This window comes from Haliaeetus albicilla, chromosome 8 (genome assembly GCF_947461875.1).
Source record: "Haliaeetus albicilla chromosome 8, bHalAlb1.1, whole genome shotgun sequence".
NCBI classification, from domain to species: domain Eukaryota; kingdom Metazoa; phylum Chordata; class Aves; order Accipitriformes; family Accipitridae; genus Haliaeetus; species Haliaeetus albicilla.
The window spans coordinates 18402628-18419957 of record NC_091490.1 but is presented as its reverse complement, the minus strand read 5'-3'; the positions used below and the strand labels follow the sequence as shown (position 1 = coordinate 18419957).

The 17330-nt window shown below is 36.1% G+C and overlaps 1 protein-coding gene across 2 annotated transcripts in view; it reads right to left on the bottom strand.

Moving 5' to 3' along the window:
* Positions 1-453: 453 nt before the first annotated feature.
* ZNF326 (zinc finger protein 326) overlaps positions 454-17330 on the bottom strand; it is a 29570-nt gene continuing 12693 nt past the window's right edge. For both annotated transcript variants that reach the window (XM_069789190.1, XM_069789191.1), the window contains 8 exons: positions 15737-15771; positions 14711-14798; positions 12273-12387; positions 11059-11206; positions 10622-10721; positions 9124-9254; positions 8028-8123; positions 454-1183 (listed from right to left, as the gene is read on the bottom strand). In XM_069789190.1, coding sequence (XP_069645291.1) covers positions 1019-1183; positions 8028-8123; positions 9124-9254; positions 10622-10721; positions 11059-11206; positions 12273-12387; positions 14711-14798; positions 15737-15771 — 878 coding nt within the window. In that variant the 3' untranslated portion in view covers positions 454-1018. The remainder of the gene's footprint in view (positions 1184-8027; positions 8124-9123; positions 9255-10621; positions 10722-11058; positions 11207-12272; positions 12388-14710; positions 14799-15736; positions 15772-17330) is intronic.

Sequence of the window (17330 nt, the reverse complement as noted above, 5' to 3'; positions counted from 1 at the left end):
AATTCCCCATAATGACCACAAGAGATTGTACACTTACTTCTGTTAAGTTACCACATTCAGGGAAAAATGATGCAAATTACTTATTTAACTATTTCTAAGTACAGCTAAGACATTTTCAGTTCTCATTAGTTAAAAGCTAGATTACAAGGAACTGTGGAAAAACACCAAGTGTATTTATATATAATTTCTAAGATAGACAACAGTGCACAGCACGTAAATATACTGAAAGCTTGCTTCCCCAAGGCACACTATGAAGGCTAAAGCACTTATCTGTCCTGGTAGGTAGAGTCTGAATACATCAAAAATCAGCAATAAATAACATGCGTCACTAAGATGCAACTACAAATTTTAAATAATTTCATTCATGATATCAATCAAGATTTGATGTGAAACCAACTTGGTAGTCAGCATGGGGAAATACTTGAAACACTTAACTACAGAGACTTTAAACAGTAACATTTCTTAAGTGTTTTATTGCTACAAACTGGTACATCTTATCACAAAAAGCTACAAGGCATATTATAACATATACTCTATTACACAGAGTGCAATGCAGTCCCCAAAACAGCCACACTCAACAGCACGATTTTTGAAGTTACTCATTCTTTACTAAGAGGTCAATATGATAAGCTTATGCCATACAGCTTTTGATATATTTACCCCACAGACCCGCCTTTTTAACTGATTAGACCAAAAATTATTATTATATCCAACTTTCAATACACACACCAAAAAATAGGATGCTTAAAAAAATATACAACACAATGTTTTAATCAGCTTTAACAGTCAGTTTTCTATAAAAAGCTCAACTAAAATAATCTTAATTTCATTTTAAACAGAATCAGAAACACAGGAATTATATAAACAAGTTCTCCACGGAATGGAATGCATGCATATGGTGGGGAATCTTCAACAACTTCATTTGAGACTATTAAAAAGTCTTAGCCACTTTAGAGCAGAAATAAAAAGCTGTTTTGCCCCCCCCCCCCCCCCCCCCCATATTTTCATTTTCTTGCACTTAGTTATCTTCAGTGTGGTCTAAAGTGAAGTCAGTTTGTTCTTCAGTTTCTTCTTCCTCTTCTTCTTCCTCTTCTTCCTCACCCTCAACTGGCTCATCAGCTTTGTCCTCTTCTTCTGTCTGCTGCTCCTGAGCCTGATCATTAATTTCAAAAGGATTTTCACCCTGAAACAGAAGATTGAAGACAAACACTTTGATATTTGTTTCAAACATAAAATAAAATAATAGTCATCATTTCAGTGAATGAAAAGGGCAGCCACTAAGAAATGCTATGGTATTTTATACAGTTTTTTAATAGTTGAGGTGTTTTTAGCAAGAAAATCAAAACAGATTTGATTTAAAATTAGCAACACCTCAATTTTATGCACACCGTAAACTGGGATCCCAATAAACTGTTTTAATGAAAGTAGAAATGGCATTGAGAAAAAGCCAAATTATGGTACACACAAACTTCAGTTTAACTTCAACATTCAGTAAATTAAAATTACATGGTTAAGTTTCAACATGCTTTTATTAAGAACTACTGCTGCTTCCTTTTTCTCCCCAATTAAAACCAAATCTGAACACAAGTTTTGCTCTGCTTTTCCTTATTTAGTCTTTATTCACTCTGAATAATTCTATCAAAAAGGCAAACTCTTCAGTAAATGAAAAAGAAATCTAGAATAATAAATTACATTGATTAGCCTGAAATTCATTCCACTGCTTATCTAGAAAAATTATCAAGCAGATTTCTCAGACAGTATTTTAAATATGTTGGCATTCTAGTTTCACATTTTCTCTATTTCATACAATAATTCAGTACAAGACATACCTCAGCTTTCACTTGTTTCAGGTATTTAAGAACTATGAATAATCAATAAACAATATAGAACAACAACATGAAGTATTAAGAGTTTCTTTGCTGAAGCTTCTTTCATGTTCAAACATCTGATAGAGCAAGTCTGATCTGAATATATGACACCAATCACTAACTCCACTAAGATTGGGATTTCAAGGACATTATTTAAAAGATGATCCCCCAAAAAAAAAAAAAAAAAAAAGTGAGTACTAGGCCCCTTGTCCTTTTTTGCTTAAATATTTTTACTTCAGTTACATTTTTCAAGTAGGGTCTTCCAGATGGCCTACAAATCACTGAAAAATTAGAAAGCTATAAAAACATTTAGGAAATGCCACTAAACAAAAACTTGGCTTGTTATTCTAAAATCAAGAAAAAACATAAATTCAAATTTAAACAGTAACCCAAAGAAAGCAGAATTCTTTGAGACCATGTTATTCTAAGTCCCAGAATAATTTTATGCACACACTTTGTAACGGCCAGCCTACGGCACTCAGATGGTAATGTCTGTTGAGCCCAATCAACCTATAGCCTTATCAAAGACATAGCTGCCACATAAAATGCCATGAATAAGGCAGTATTTAAAACTTCTTTAAGATACTAAGTTTGACTTTTTTAGAAGTAGATTCTCATAGGTAAGGGTCACATACATATAAAGCCGGTATCTTAACTTATCTGAGCCCTATGAAAACAAGAAAACCCCACATCTCACATGCCACTTCTAGATGATCCACTATTGTCAAGCACCATGGAGCTACAGAACACCAAGGAGTATTTCACTGAATAGATAACACTGTCCAACTTTGAAATACTAAGAATATTTATTAGCTCAGTAAACAGTTTCATGAAAAGTTGTATGGAAAAGCAAGTGCCCAAACCAATTCAATTCCAACATCAACGAAAAGCATTGTGAAATAAAAAGACTGAGCATCCAAACCTTAATTCAGTAAGGATTAGTGCAACTCCCCAAAATTGTACTTATCTACCTTCCTTTTTAATAGAAGTGCAAAAGACCTCCTGGCTGCAAAGCTTCTAGTGCCATTTTCCTTAGGTTCAGCCAAATATTTTCAATCACATTTGTGTACAGGAACAAGGATTTCCAAAGACAGGCAGAAATAAGCTAATTACTGAGTTAAAAATACTCCACCTGCTTAGTTTCAAATACATGCTCATCAGTAGATATTACAGAGGGAAGACAGCTATATTAAGAATTTCATATGGCCTAACAGAGAGCATTGTTTCCCAGCGAAAGAAAACAAAAGGTAGCCTTTCTCTGTGATTCACAAGGATATTAGAAGCCCTTTTATAGGTCTGGTACAAAAGAAAAGACTAGCATCCTCTCATGTCTAGGTTAGGCATAAAAATGAATTGTAGCTAAAGAATGAACTTCTAAAAGGACACTTCACACTCCTGCAGACAACTACTGACTGTCCCTGACTCTTGGGGACAAGCTACAGAAAATTGTTACACTTCATTCCTGTGGAGACAGTATGTCGCTTCTGGCTAACCTAGCAAAACTGGATTCAGCACACTACTTCTGGCTGAACAGATCTCTATACAATAATAACAAAAACAAACAAAAAAATTAAGTTTCTTTCCCCAACTGCTTTTTCAGAGAAAAATGCATTTTTCAAGTTCTCAAACTAAGGAGAAAGTTACTGCCCTCAAGGGGAAAATCCTAAAGACTGCGCTCTTTTCCAGTGATATAGCATCAGAGGCATCCAGCACACATGCAGAGCCAATTTTGACACTAGTTAATTTTGACAGCCACACTGGTCCCATGTTCCCAGATGGCTTTAAAAAAACAAAACAAAACAAAAAAAAACAGAAAACAAGAACAAAGGCACACCACTCAACTCCTGCAGAAAGACTTTATAATGCCTACAGAGCATAAAAACACAAGCAGATAAGTAGTTTATTCCCAAGAGATGCATTCTTTGGGTTCCTTGTCCCTAGAATATTTAAATTGCAGAGAAAGCTTAAGACTGTGAACTGGCATTTACAACCAAAGCTTCAAGATTCAAATGTCCCCCGAAACCACTCTCTACATCTATTTATAACAGGTCTCACAAACTTGACCCAAAAAGATACCAAAGTCTGCCTACCTAACTGGTAAACTTTAGAATGCCTTCACTAATACAAATGATCAAACAGTCCCAGGATATACTGGTAGAAAATGTCAACCTCTATGATGTTTCTCTTCAGCAACATCCAAGCAGCTTTTAATCATAGACATCATTCTATCTAGGAAGTTCCAAATGGCCCAAAATTAGAGATAGTCATTACTTCATCAAGTGATAACTTTTTGCCTGAGAAACAAGATGGGGTTTTTTTCCTCCTTATTATAAAGGGACTTGCTACAGGTTCATAAAACTTCTAAGATGATTGTTTCAGAGTAGCCAGCAGGTGGGTTGTGGTGGACTTTTCCCCTTCCCCCCTCTTTACAATATGGATGTAGGAGAATAAGGACAAATGAAGAACGCTGAAAAAGCATACAAAGAATACATTGGAAGCATAAAAGGGCACCACACAAGACCAAGACTGGGGAAACAAAAGGCTCTTTAAAAGAATGACCAAGGTAAGAAACAATCCTTTCAAGGTTCTTTGATTAAAACACCTATGATGAAGATATCAAACAAGAAATTAAGAGGAAAGCTTCCCTGCATGCACAGGACAGGATACAAACAATATGCTATTACTTTAAGCACTGAATTGGATTTTCAAATATAGGAATTGAAAAAAAAATCATAGAATAAGATACTGTAAAAGATGGTCACCAGCACCATTAGGATCATAAAGATCACATGCAAGTCTCAACAGCTGGAAACCTCAGTTCTGATACAGTAGTTTTCTGGAAACTGAATGGAGAAATTTCCAACAATGCAGACACCAGCTCCAAAGCAGCAGCAGTACAGGGAACAGAAGCAGCATTTCATGACAGAAGATATGATACAGAAAATAGTAGTCCTAGCAGTGGGGTCTAGCAGAAGACTGGAAGAATGGTACACATGACAGAGTTATTCCAATACTAATAGATTCAAGGAAGCTGAATTAGTAAGTTAAGAAGGCCACCTTTAACAAATGTTATTCTCCACCATTATGATTCTTGTTGGTCTCATCATCAGCTGTGGCACTAACAACCACTGCCAAGCCCTATCTGGAAGTTTGTTTTTCCCTTTCCATTTGTAACTCTAGTCATTGACCAGAAGCATAACAAAGATCAGAGCCTTTATAAAATACCAGGAGCTCTTCTAAAGCCACACCATCTAATTTACTGAAGCTGTCTTCCATGGAGCTGGGACATTAATTGCAAATGGCTTGAAACAAACAAAAACCACACACACACAACACATGAGGGATTATCTTAGGCTAACTCCATATAGATCCTTCCATTTTCAGCGGACACCAGAGGTACCTTTACCATGTAAAAAAAAAAATAAAAAAAAAAAATAGCTTAACTCAGTGAAAATTACAAGGGGTGATTTAACCTTTACACCTTTGCTGCAGCTGACATGTCCAAGCTTATAGAATTAGCTGAAAGATTCAAGTTCAAGTATGCATGTACAGGTAAATATTACCAAGTTCACATTCATTTATTAAAAAGAAGATTTTGCAGTGAAATTTGAAAATTTAAAACTGACTTCATAATTAAATGGTTAAATATGAAAATATTTTAAAACATTTACAGCCAAAAAAAAAAAAAAATCTTTCTGCTTTCCTTTTCACAGCACAAACTAGAAACATGTAGTTAAAGAAAAACGGAAGTCGAATGTTTGTAGAATGACGCATTTGAAACTAAGTTTGTTTAAAATGGATGCATCTATTTGCTTTCTTTCCTTTTGCACATACAGCAAATAACCTGTGGAGCAGTCTCTAGTTGGAGAGAAGATTAAATCAAAGGGCAAAAGATATTTTTCATTAAGCCTTGGGTAGAGGAATAAGTCACAGCTACAATGGCATTTTACTCAAAGGAAGTTGCGAAGGTGTCCCAGGTAAGACAACAGTTGTTATTGCTTGCCAATTAGCTCACTCCAGACCAGAAGTCATGATCCACTCCCCCATTTTCAGTCAAACATTAGCCATAGCCTTCAACCTTGAAAAGTCTTACGCAGCAAATATCCTCAAAATTGATCACCTGGTGCCAGGTGTCACCCAGCCAATCAACTTATACTACATTAAATTGTCATCCTCCAAGCAGTTACACAGTAGCTTCATGGGGCAATCTAAGTGACTTAAGCAGAATTTTTTCACACAAAACCACAATAGGGGAAGGTGGGTCCCAAACACTGGTTGTGGTAAAGGGATGGATGACTACTACTCTCAGCAGGGTGTGGTTCTAGAAAGAAGTACTGGCCTCAACAGAAAAAGAGCTTTCCTTAATTCAACTTTATTTGGGATATGCACGTCTTCTAGGCCACACATTAAAAGAACAAACTCCCAAATATGCACAGAGAAATCCAGCAATGTAATAGAAAAGAAAAAAAAAAATCTTTTCTCTTTTTTGCTCAAGTCAAATTGTATCAATAGGGATGCATAAAAATCAGGAGTTGCTGACCTGCAATTTTGTTCTCCTTTTGTCAAAGGCATTTGCGATGTTGACAACCTGCCTTTGCAACTTGGTACAAATCTATGCAACAGCCTCACAGGTCTTCCCTGCTCTGAACTTCCTCCTTCCATGCTGCATATGCGGGATAGACACTTTCCAAAACAACGTTGGGTTTAGGGGTTTTTTTTGTTTGGTTGGTTTTTTTGGTGGTGGGTGGTTTTTTTGTTCGGGGTTTTCGGTTTTTTTGGTTGGGGGTGGGGAGGGGCATTTCCCCAAGCCAATCTGCCCTTGATCTCAAAGCAAGCTATTTTCAGCCATAAGAAGGATTTCCTACTCTCCTGGAAGACCGCAGGCACCAAATGCATGCATCGCGTGCTCTGATTCATCATATGCTGTATAATAAAACTGGACTCCTTCAGTCTGCTGTTGATCATGCATTTGGATAAGGATGAGAGGCATTTGCATAACCAGAAGCCAGATAGATACATCTCACTGAGCAGGTGTTGCTCTATGTTAAGTTCAATCCACCCCAGGAAATATCAGTGCTAGGCATTCTGAAAATGTCGGTGCTCTCCTCCTTGTGAAGACAATCTTGCAAATTTTATCTTCGTCAGTTTTCCAACTGATGAATGGCAACTTTCCATTCCCCCTTTTACCAGTCCCCCACTAGGGGGCTGTACGGGACAACGCAAATGCATACCAGGCCATAAGGAACACCAGAAGAGATGGCTGCAAAAGCTATTCCAGGCTGTGGTATCTGGTCATTTGCTACCTTTTCTCAACAGATACAGAACAGTTGTCAAACTGATTCATGCACCCAACCATATGTAATTTTGCAGGACATGACTAATTTGATATTTTAAATCACAATTAACTTCTGCACTGGTTCATACCTTGTCATATTTCTGCAACACAGCATTGCCTTGTCTGAAAGGGTCTATTATTTGGGCACAGGCAAAATTATAAAACGATTAAAAGTAACTACCAGAAATAGCTAACAACGGTACTACAGCAAAAGTCACTTTGTTGGCCCAGAAGGAAAAAACCACACATTTTGCTATAATGAATTCACATATGTTTCTCAGGCCACATATCTGTAACATAGGTTGCCATGCCTTTTAAATTCTCTGATCACAACAACTACTATTATAAGCTTTCATTTTTTGTATGCTGCCATAAATCTTAGAAATTCTATGGAATAAAAAGTAGCTGAATAGTGTGTGCACTATACTTTAGTACAAAGCCACATGCTGGAGCCTTTGCTTCTAAACATAAAGACTGACTCACTTGTAAAGTGTTTTGTGCTCTATAGTATTATGTATAAAGACACTGCTGCTGCTTTCCTAAAGGTTGATTTTTTTTTTTTTTCATAAGAGCATCTTACTAAAAATTGGCTAGATATACATATAAATGGTAAACCAGAACCAAAAGCTGGTAAATCTGAAGGTGGTAATTTTTTCTGCAGAAGTTATCCGAGACTGGCAAAATACATTAAAAGTATGTTCAATCTGTGAGCTACCTAGAAGGCAGAAACAGAAGACAAAGCACTGAGGCTGAACTCCATCAGCATGGAGGAAATAGTGGTATAGCAAACATTACAGATGATATTTTTTCCATTTGCATCTTACCTTCACATACAGCTCATATCGTGCCTTGACTATAGGATTATTCAAGATACTGGTGGCAGTAAGAACACTCTCCCTTTTTATTTGTTCTCTGTAGGCCTAGGAACAAATTTTACAGTGAATAATTATCATACACCTATTACAACTGTCACACAGATTTGAATTCATGGTCAGTTTTTGTAAGGAAAATAATGAATGTATTGCAGCATGAAATGCTCATTCTTAGCGTTTAAGTCCAAACCAGATAATAAGCTCAATTAAGTTTGGTAGTCTTTATAGTTTGTTGGTTTAGCTTGATCAAAAGATATATTCACGTCTTGCTTACATAATTAACTACAACCACACACTTGTCTACAACCACAGTTACCTGTTCTCATCTACAGTTAACGTGCACGCTTTTCCATCACAGCCTAACATATTGTTGAAGATGTCCCTGCTCACTGCAGGGGGTTGGACTAGATGATCTTTAAAGGACCCTTCCAACCCAAACCATTCTATGATTCTATGATATTCCATAATCACAGAAGCTCATATATAAACAAAACATTACTTTGGCAATCTTGCTTACTATGACAACTGTGATTTTTGACACTCACACTACTCTTTCAACCCTTCTACAAACCTTAAAAGTGTATCATTATAAATTGCAACAGGGACCAACACCATACTACTGCTAATTCTAAACTGCTCTCACTTTTCTTCAAATTAAGAAGATAATAGCCAAGCAAAAAAAAGACACAAGGTTTGTTACCTTGCTGGAAACATATGTATTATGTTTTGCAATGTGAGTAACAAAATCTTTCCAACACTTAATGCCACTAAAAAAAAATTCCCATAAAGAAGTCATTCCTAGTAACCTCCTCAGGACTTCCTACTGTCAGCTATTAAGCACACCAACATTTCATTAATTGGGGCTGCTTAAGCACTGACTCCTTAATGAGACATTATGTTTACAAAGCGTAACAAGGACATTCTAGCTTTCTAAAAGAACAAGCAATACCAACAAGAACTTAGAAATTACTTGCACCAAGTACCATAACACTTCTCACATACTATTAGATTATGCTTGCTTCTTTTTTAGCAATGTGTCATATCTTACTTGTTTTCCTTTTGTGTGATCAGGAGATTTTAAGTGCTGCTGAACAGAACTGTGCAATGCAGGAACGTACACACTGCAAGCACTGCAGTGAACAGTCTCAACTTTCATCATATGGTCATCAGCAGTAACCCCTGCCAAAGAAGATGCAACAAATCACGAACACAAAATGTGTTATTCTAAGTGGAACAGGGGATTGGTGTTTTATACCAGAAAATTAGAGCTCTCAGTTGTTAAACATGTCAAACTGAACCACAGGGGAATATTCACCCAAATTCAGGCACCAAAATTAGGCTTTCTGAAGGCAGTGTTGAAGGAGGAAGTTTTTCACTTGGATACTCCAACTCCTTCTCTCAACAGACTATGTATGAGACCCAGGCAATTATGTTTGCTGTCTGAGGTTATGATATATGAACAACTACCTGCCTAAATAGAGGGAAATAAAAATGATACAACAATCAAACTGAACTATTTAATGTAGAAAAATGCCATCTACTTAAAATCAGCAATAACTAATATCCTTAATGCACATTTTAATACAAGAAACAAACAAAGCTTCACCAAAGCAGTTGGATTTACTTTACCCCTCATAAGAACAACCAACTTATTTCCTTGCCTCCTCTCATTACCAGGAAGAAGCACATGAATCCAATTACTCTTGCAATTTTAAATACTAGTTTGCCAACAAAACACTCTGATCATCAAGGCAAACAGGCCCTCCAGTACTTAAAGAAAGTACACGAAAAAAACTTGGGAGATTGTTAAGATGTTGGCTATATCTGTTTTTAAGCAGCTTTTAGCATTTAAATACAAATTAAGGTGATATTCAAATACAGTTATTGCCTAAAGTAAAGGTACTCAAAAGATGTCCCCTCTGGCTCTAACACATCTTTGGAAATCCCTCAGCCGAAGGATACAGTGGAAGGATACAGCACAGCAAGGCAGGGACACAAAAAATGCTCTAGAAAACTGCCTGTAGGGCAACCAAGGGGAAAAAAATTCAGGCCAAGATGCACCTTGGGTAGCCAAGAAAGTGCTCAAACTCCTCCTTTTGTCAGTGTCCCTCAAAACCACAGCAACTATCCCACTTACATTATCCAGATCCTTGCCATCATATTTAACCACTATCACCTTACTGCTTTATTACACGCTCTCTTTCAATCTATCTGCACCCACCTGTTGCCTCTTCTCATACATTATAATGAAAAAGACTGTTGCAAAGCCCACGTAATTCTGTTTGTCAAGTACCTAGCACAATGTTATCTTACTTTCCGAGAAGGCTACCTGGATAGCAAATATAAATAAGGTTTGCTATCTCCCTCTGTGCTTACATTCCACATTATATCAGACATGAAGCAAGGAATCCCAACCAGGTACAAAAAAAGGTGTGAAAACTAATTATTTTAATCCAAACATTTTATCAAATTCAAAGAAGAATGAAAGGAGAGAAGGACAAGCAGAGCTCCACAATATGCACTTTGCCATAAAAAGCATTACTCACCTTCCATTATATCTTTTTCAGCAGCTTGAGCATTTTCTGTTTGGTTACTTGTCTGTTGCTTACGCATAGCTGTCTTCTTGAATTTATTCACCATACACTCCTAAAGAAAATCAGAAAAAAATATTCTAAGACACCTGATGTACAATTGTTTATAGTCCAATAGGAACCTATACTTAAAATATACTTAAAATACACAGAGCTACAGAATAGCTCTGTAACAAATAGCAATTAATTGCTGTTACTTCTTAAGGCACTACTTTTAATTGTAAAAGTAACAGACTCTGAATTTGCTTCAACTTTTAGAAATAAGTGCTGTGCCAAAAGTCCTCTGCAAAAGGAATAACAATGATAAATTAAGCATATTTTTAAGATAAATGGTAAATTTTAACTACATTCTAATGTAAAAGTATTATATAGATCAAAAACAGTTGTCTTACATGAAGAAATTCCATCACTACTTTGTCAAATTTGGTTTGCTTCTGGATATGATCCAATGTTTCCTGGTGAGCTGCACTCTCCAGATGTGACTCAATTTCTTTTTCTTCAAATGTTCGAAATTTGCAAAATGAGCAAGTAAATGCCATTCTATCAGGAGAAATACATTAAATAATACTTATATTAAAGAAACATTCTTCCCTCTCTCCTCAAAACTATGACGACCTGACAAACCTAACCAGAAAAGGAATGGGAAAAGTGTTCTTTAAAGAAGTCTACGTGAAGAAGAAAAAAGAAAAAAAAAATCCAGTATTACACCATTATGAAGGGTAACTGCTACAAGAACAAAATATAAATCAGGCCAGTCTGAGAGTAATGAATTATCTATGCAGAAGATAAAAACTGCTGAAATCAGAAGCTAGCCATCTAAAAGTGACATTATTCTGTGAGTATACCTATCACAGCTCTCTAGTTTGTGTCACCTTTTGTAGTACTTCTCATAGTCAAGCCAGTCCATGATTTCCTAACTACAAATAGTCAAAAGAATTCTTTTAAAGTTCATTTTCCATACAAAAACTATATAGTCTTTGTAAGAAAATATAGCCTCCTCAGTACAATGAGGAAAAGGCACTAATGCTATCATCATATACTGCACCAACATAGAACAGTTTTGTACAGTGCTGGCCATTAGCCCACTTGGCTGTGGCAGGACCAAGAAAAGTTACAGAACTATCTACTTATTTTTGCTACAAACCAGCTCACTATACATATAAAACCAGAATAAAGTCAATTTCTAACAGCTTATTACATCAGCATGAACATGTATTTAACTGAAATATATACTTCAAAAGCAGTACCATTCTAAGCTGCTTCTCAAGGGTGCACTGATGCATTTGTGGGGGAGAAGAGGTTAGGAAATTGTGTCTTTTCTGATACAGCAGAGGCCCAGTGAAACATCCAGTCTTCTAAGCCACAGGATTTGGGGACTGGGTTTTGGTTTGAGTTTTTTTTTTCATTTGTTTGGGTTAGTTTTTTGGTTTTGTTTTGGGGGTGGAGGGGTCTGGGGTGGCAGGGGGAGGGGGTTTTTTCCTCATTTCTTCATTGCATTTTATTTTCCTAAAATCAGTCCAAAGGGGCTTTCAGGAAAGACATATTCTTACAGAAAAATAAAGGGAAAGAAAAACACTGCACAGAAGACAGAAGTTATAGCACAAACCTGTATCCATCACCGTATTTTTCACTGTTTTTTTCCCTTCTACGCCTTTGCTTCTCTCTTCTGGCCTCAATTCGCCGCTTTTCTTCTTCCTCACTTTTAACTTCTCCTTTGCCATCTTAACATATAATAGAAGGATTTTAAAATGCTACATTCAAAAGAAACAAACAAAAAAACCCCAACAAAAAAAAACTCAAACCAACAAACAACTAGTAAAAGTATCTGTCTTTCCTGTCTCCTCCACAAACACCTCAAAATGCAGAGAAAGACCCTATTCCAAAGTGGTTCAATAGCTTATTTAAATGCCAGAGAAGTTTTGCTTTGTTTTCTTCCTCTGAAGACAACCAATTTAAACATTTGCTTCCAACAATGTAAACTTAGTAGTTAAGGGGTTACACTCTAGATTACACTCATAAAAGTAAGGAAATTTAAAGTTAAAGCAAACCTTACCCTGTTATGCCCAGTTATTAAAGGCCTCTTCAAGCAAGTAAAAGGGAAAGGGTACCGAGGGTGCACAGGAAAAACCACATTATTTAAAACTCTCCATGGTTTTAGAGCATCATTGCTACTATCTCTTTACATAAGAAACTATCTAAAGCCATTCTCTTCTGCTGAGAAGGCAGTTTCCAACACCAAAAGCAAAGGTTCTCATAAAGGAGACAAGGCAGTGTTCCATTAAGGTATGGTACCCAACCTGAAATTCCACAACTTTATTATTTTTTTCCCCACTAGACTTCACTTGATTTCACAGAAAAATGTTCCAAAGATTTTCAGCTGAAGAAATAAACCTGTGAAGGAAGAGCCAGCTGAGGGGGGGGGCAGAAACCACCACACAACAAAAACCCAAACAAACCTTCAAAGAACTTAATTAAATTATCACCTGGCATGTAAGTAAGAGTGCAAACAAATAAATGACTAGAAATTAGTTTTGCAACATTAAAGACTTCTAAGGACATTGACTTTTTGCATAAGCATACTTATGTTTGCCTTTCCTATGTCTGCTTATGGACAAAGGGAAACAATTAAAACTATTATTCAGTGTAGTTTTAGAGCAGGAAAAAGAGGATCACTTCGTTTTCTTTCGCAGTTCAACCTCAGGAGAGAGGTCAGCCTCCATGAAATCTGCCTCCATCCAAACAGCAACAGAAAGGAACACACAGGAAAAAACAAAACAAAACAAAACAAAACACACACAAACAACGAAAACCCCAAAAAGCACAAAACTTGCAAAAAGCTCTGTGGCTCTAGAAGTGTCACTGAGTACTGAAAACATTTCCACCAACTAACAGCTTACACTTCATTCCTGGTTACCCCAAGGTTTTTCATTTTGTAGCAAAGAGTTTCAAAAATTACTCTAATCCAGACAAGAGAAAAACTCCCATCCGAAAGATTTTTTTTTTTTTTTTAATGCAATTTGAAAACAAAAAAACCAGCCACCCACCCACAGAGGCAATTCCCATTACTAATCTCAGGATTTAAATTTAATTTAGTGCCTTACTACCAACCCTGGAAACATGCGAAGGATCACTTGGTTTAGTGCTGTAAAAATCATCTGGTATGACCTTCTGTGGAGTGAAATACCCCTCAAGCTCACAAATTCAAGTGCCTAGCCTGTTACAAGCTGGGGAATGGAAGCCTGAATCTACATATAAACTGGGACTCCCCAGCGGGGCTCCCACTTTCCTTCAGGGCACTTAGACAAACTTTTAAAAATGAGAAAACCACACAAAATTTAAAAAAAATTAAAATTACTACTATTTCAAGAAAAGAAACTCTCATCAGTTGGCTACAAATTTCCAGCACTCATTAGATCAGATTAGACTACATATGCAATAAGGCAGCACACAAGGGAAAGGGGACTAAAAACAGTTTCAGCTTTAACACTGGATTTCTTTGTGTATGTGTTTGAAATCACTACAATTAATATACACTTTAATTGATTTTATGTAAACTAATAATTAACCTGTTTCACTAAGACTGCACATGAAGTAGACCCCCTGCTCTTGAGAGCAGCTCTCCGAGTTAACTAAATCCACTTTTATAAAAGTGACTCACCTAGGATTTAAGGGTGAGGTTGATCAGCTAATGGGATAAATAATAGGATGTGGCTGAGGAACTGGTGGGATAAACAATATTTAAGCAATGGAGTGGCAGAAGACCATTTACATTAATTTCACAAAAATTAAAACAATGACAACATACAGAGGTGATCAGAAAGCAGTCAGACGATAAGCATGTAAAGAACAAAACAAGTGATGGATGGATGTTACAATCATCTTCTCCATGGCCTAAATTTAGATACTCTTTCAAAAAAAAAAAAAAAAGTCATGCTACTCAATAACTATTAGAGGTCATACATACAGGCTTACTAAATCTATTCACTCAAAGTCACACAAATACAATACCTACAATACCTTACCTGACAAAGCAAACTGACTTACCTCCAAAAGTCTGATATCCAAGATCATAAGCATCTCTTGTAAAGTCTTCATATATAACAACTGCACCACTTGTGTCCACTTCAATTTCCTAATAAAGTCAAATCCATAAATTTTGTAAGAAAAAAACCAACAAAACAATGCCATTTTAAATCCAGAAAAAGACAGAGCAAATTAGTTTATTTCCAATAATCTGTTACTTACTATTTTTATCAAATATGACAATGGAAGAAAGCAAATTGAGTATCTAGTTAGACTCAGTGTAGAAACACTTCAAGCTGTGCATTCCTCTTTAATGCCTTGAAGTCTTTGTGAATTAGTTTCACAATCAAAATTCTGTCTTCTACATAAATATTCTGACTTCCAATTCAGACTTCTAAATACTTAGTTGAGAATATGTCAATATCGCCACTCAAAAAGGAAAATATCATTCCAGTCTTTCAACATGGAACAAGGATATATATACAGGCTTAGCTTACTAATCACAGTCTTGCATGTTGTTGCAACTGTCTTTCTGTAAGTAGGAACTAATCTCTGTGCCCTATCAGAGAACACCTATTAACACTGGTTCTTTTTTTATTTACCTTCTCTCCTTAATGTGTCTTATGTCTTATCCATTCTCCCTCACTGCTATTTAGTAACCTCTCTGTCATCTTGTATTTAATTTCCCAAGCCACCCAAGCAGGTCATAGGTGTATGAATTCAAGCTGACTACTCATGACAACATGAGATGTGTTCATATGACAGCTCTCTGTGCATTACAATAGGTAGGGTCCACAAATACACTTTAAATTCATTTTCCATGCTATCTGCACAAGCTGTATCTTTCACTCGAAATTAGTACGGATTTCAGACTGCCACCAAAATAAGGCAGCTTTAGATAAAGTAAAGAAAAAGTTATGTTTAGAAAAACTTATAATGTTAAGTGCTTAATTTTTATAACTCTAGCTTAATAATTATTTGTCTTAAGGTATACCATGCAAACTTCTGAAAGAATCACAAGCATTTTCCAATTCTGGGAATCTTTACCTCTATCGTAGAATCCTGGAAGGATGTCTTCATGTCTATAAACATAAAATGAGGAAGAAATAAATAATGCAAAAGTGCTGTCACTGTCAATTCATTTTAAGGCAATAAGAAGTTTAAGAAAAAAATTCAGCTTGTTATGCAGCTAGGACAGTCTACATCTACAATTTATCATATTTTAGTAATAATACTAAATGTAAAATCAGTTATCCTTAGGAATATAAACCAAACAGTCTTCTAGAAGCGATCACCTATATCTAACTCCACAAAACAAGAAATTAAAGACTGAAATTACACTGTAATTTGAGATATATTTTCATACATATATTATATACCAATTGCATCCAATTCTCTGGTAGTTGTCACCCACTTCTTAGTTTTCAACTACATGATACTGCTTAGAGCATCTTTCAATTCAAGTTTCAGAAAATTGTCTTAAGCCACCCGACAGTTTCTTTCCCCCAATCTCAGAGCCACAGGACAGGTTGATTAAAGTGCATTCTCGTAGGTGCTATCTACTCCAATTCTTAAAGTAACTTCAATATTATATAGTACATTGGTCCTTGGATTGTTGAAATCAGTGAGGGGGAACAGATAACCAACTGGAAGTGCTCTGTCTGAAGGTAGTTTAGAAAAGGAGAACCTACAAAAGTACCAAAAGAGGAAGAGCTAAGAGGGAGACCTTTGAGATGCAAGTCTTTTGATATACCTGGAGATGTATTTTACAGATGCATTTTGTCACAACAAAGCTGGCAAGTCCAGCAATAATGTTTCCTACACAAAAGGCACAGGAACATGTTCTATATACCCAGTGCCCAAAATTTTTATAGTACTGTTGAAGTTAAAGTTAAGGGAACAGTTTTGCAATAGACAGTAGTGGAACTAGAGTTACAGAATCAAAAATAAAATTTTCATGTGGAAGTTTCTGCCAAGTCTGTGCATTTACCTTGCAAGCTTTGAGTTAAAGTAATTTTAAACATTCTTCAGCTGTAATTTGAAACCAAACTAAAAAACACTGCAGATCCAAATTAATGAGAAAATTAGAAGCATAAACAACTAAAATTTGACTGCTGTACATGCTGTTCATAATATTTAATACTCAAGTTTACATTCCCTCAAAGCAAGTAATTTATTCAAACCTCGTAAGTGATTTTTTTCTCCAGCTTTGCCTGCAGTATCAAAATTATTAGCTGTAGGACATCTTTAGGGAAGCTAAACAAACCAAGCACCACTAGTACTTTGCAATCTGTATTTCCAGTTTATCTATCATATTTCCCGTTCTTCTCTTCATTACGCCATTTCATTTACAAGAAGGAGCAATCTCTCTCTGCCTTTCAAACTATTCTGTAACAATTTTCACTGTTTTCTCATTTTGCCTCCCTTTCCCTCTCCTCTTCACCCAGACTTTATGCCTTTATTTTAGCTGCATTGCAGCTGATGTGCTACTTTTTATATCCATCAAAGTATTCAGACAGCAGGGCCCAGGCTCATGCAAGGGCACATTTTAGTATTTGTCAGGCATTGTCACTTAAGGCAACCTGAGATCCGAAATTATTTTCAGTGGTGAAAATTTGCCACCAGAAGTATCATTATAAAG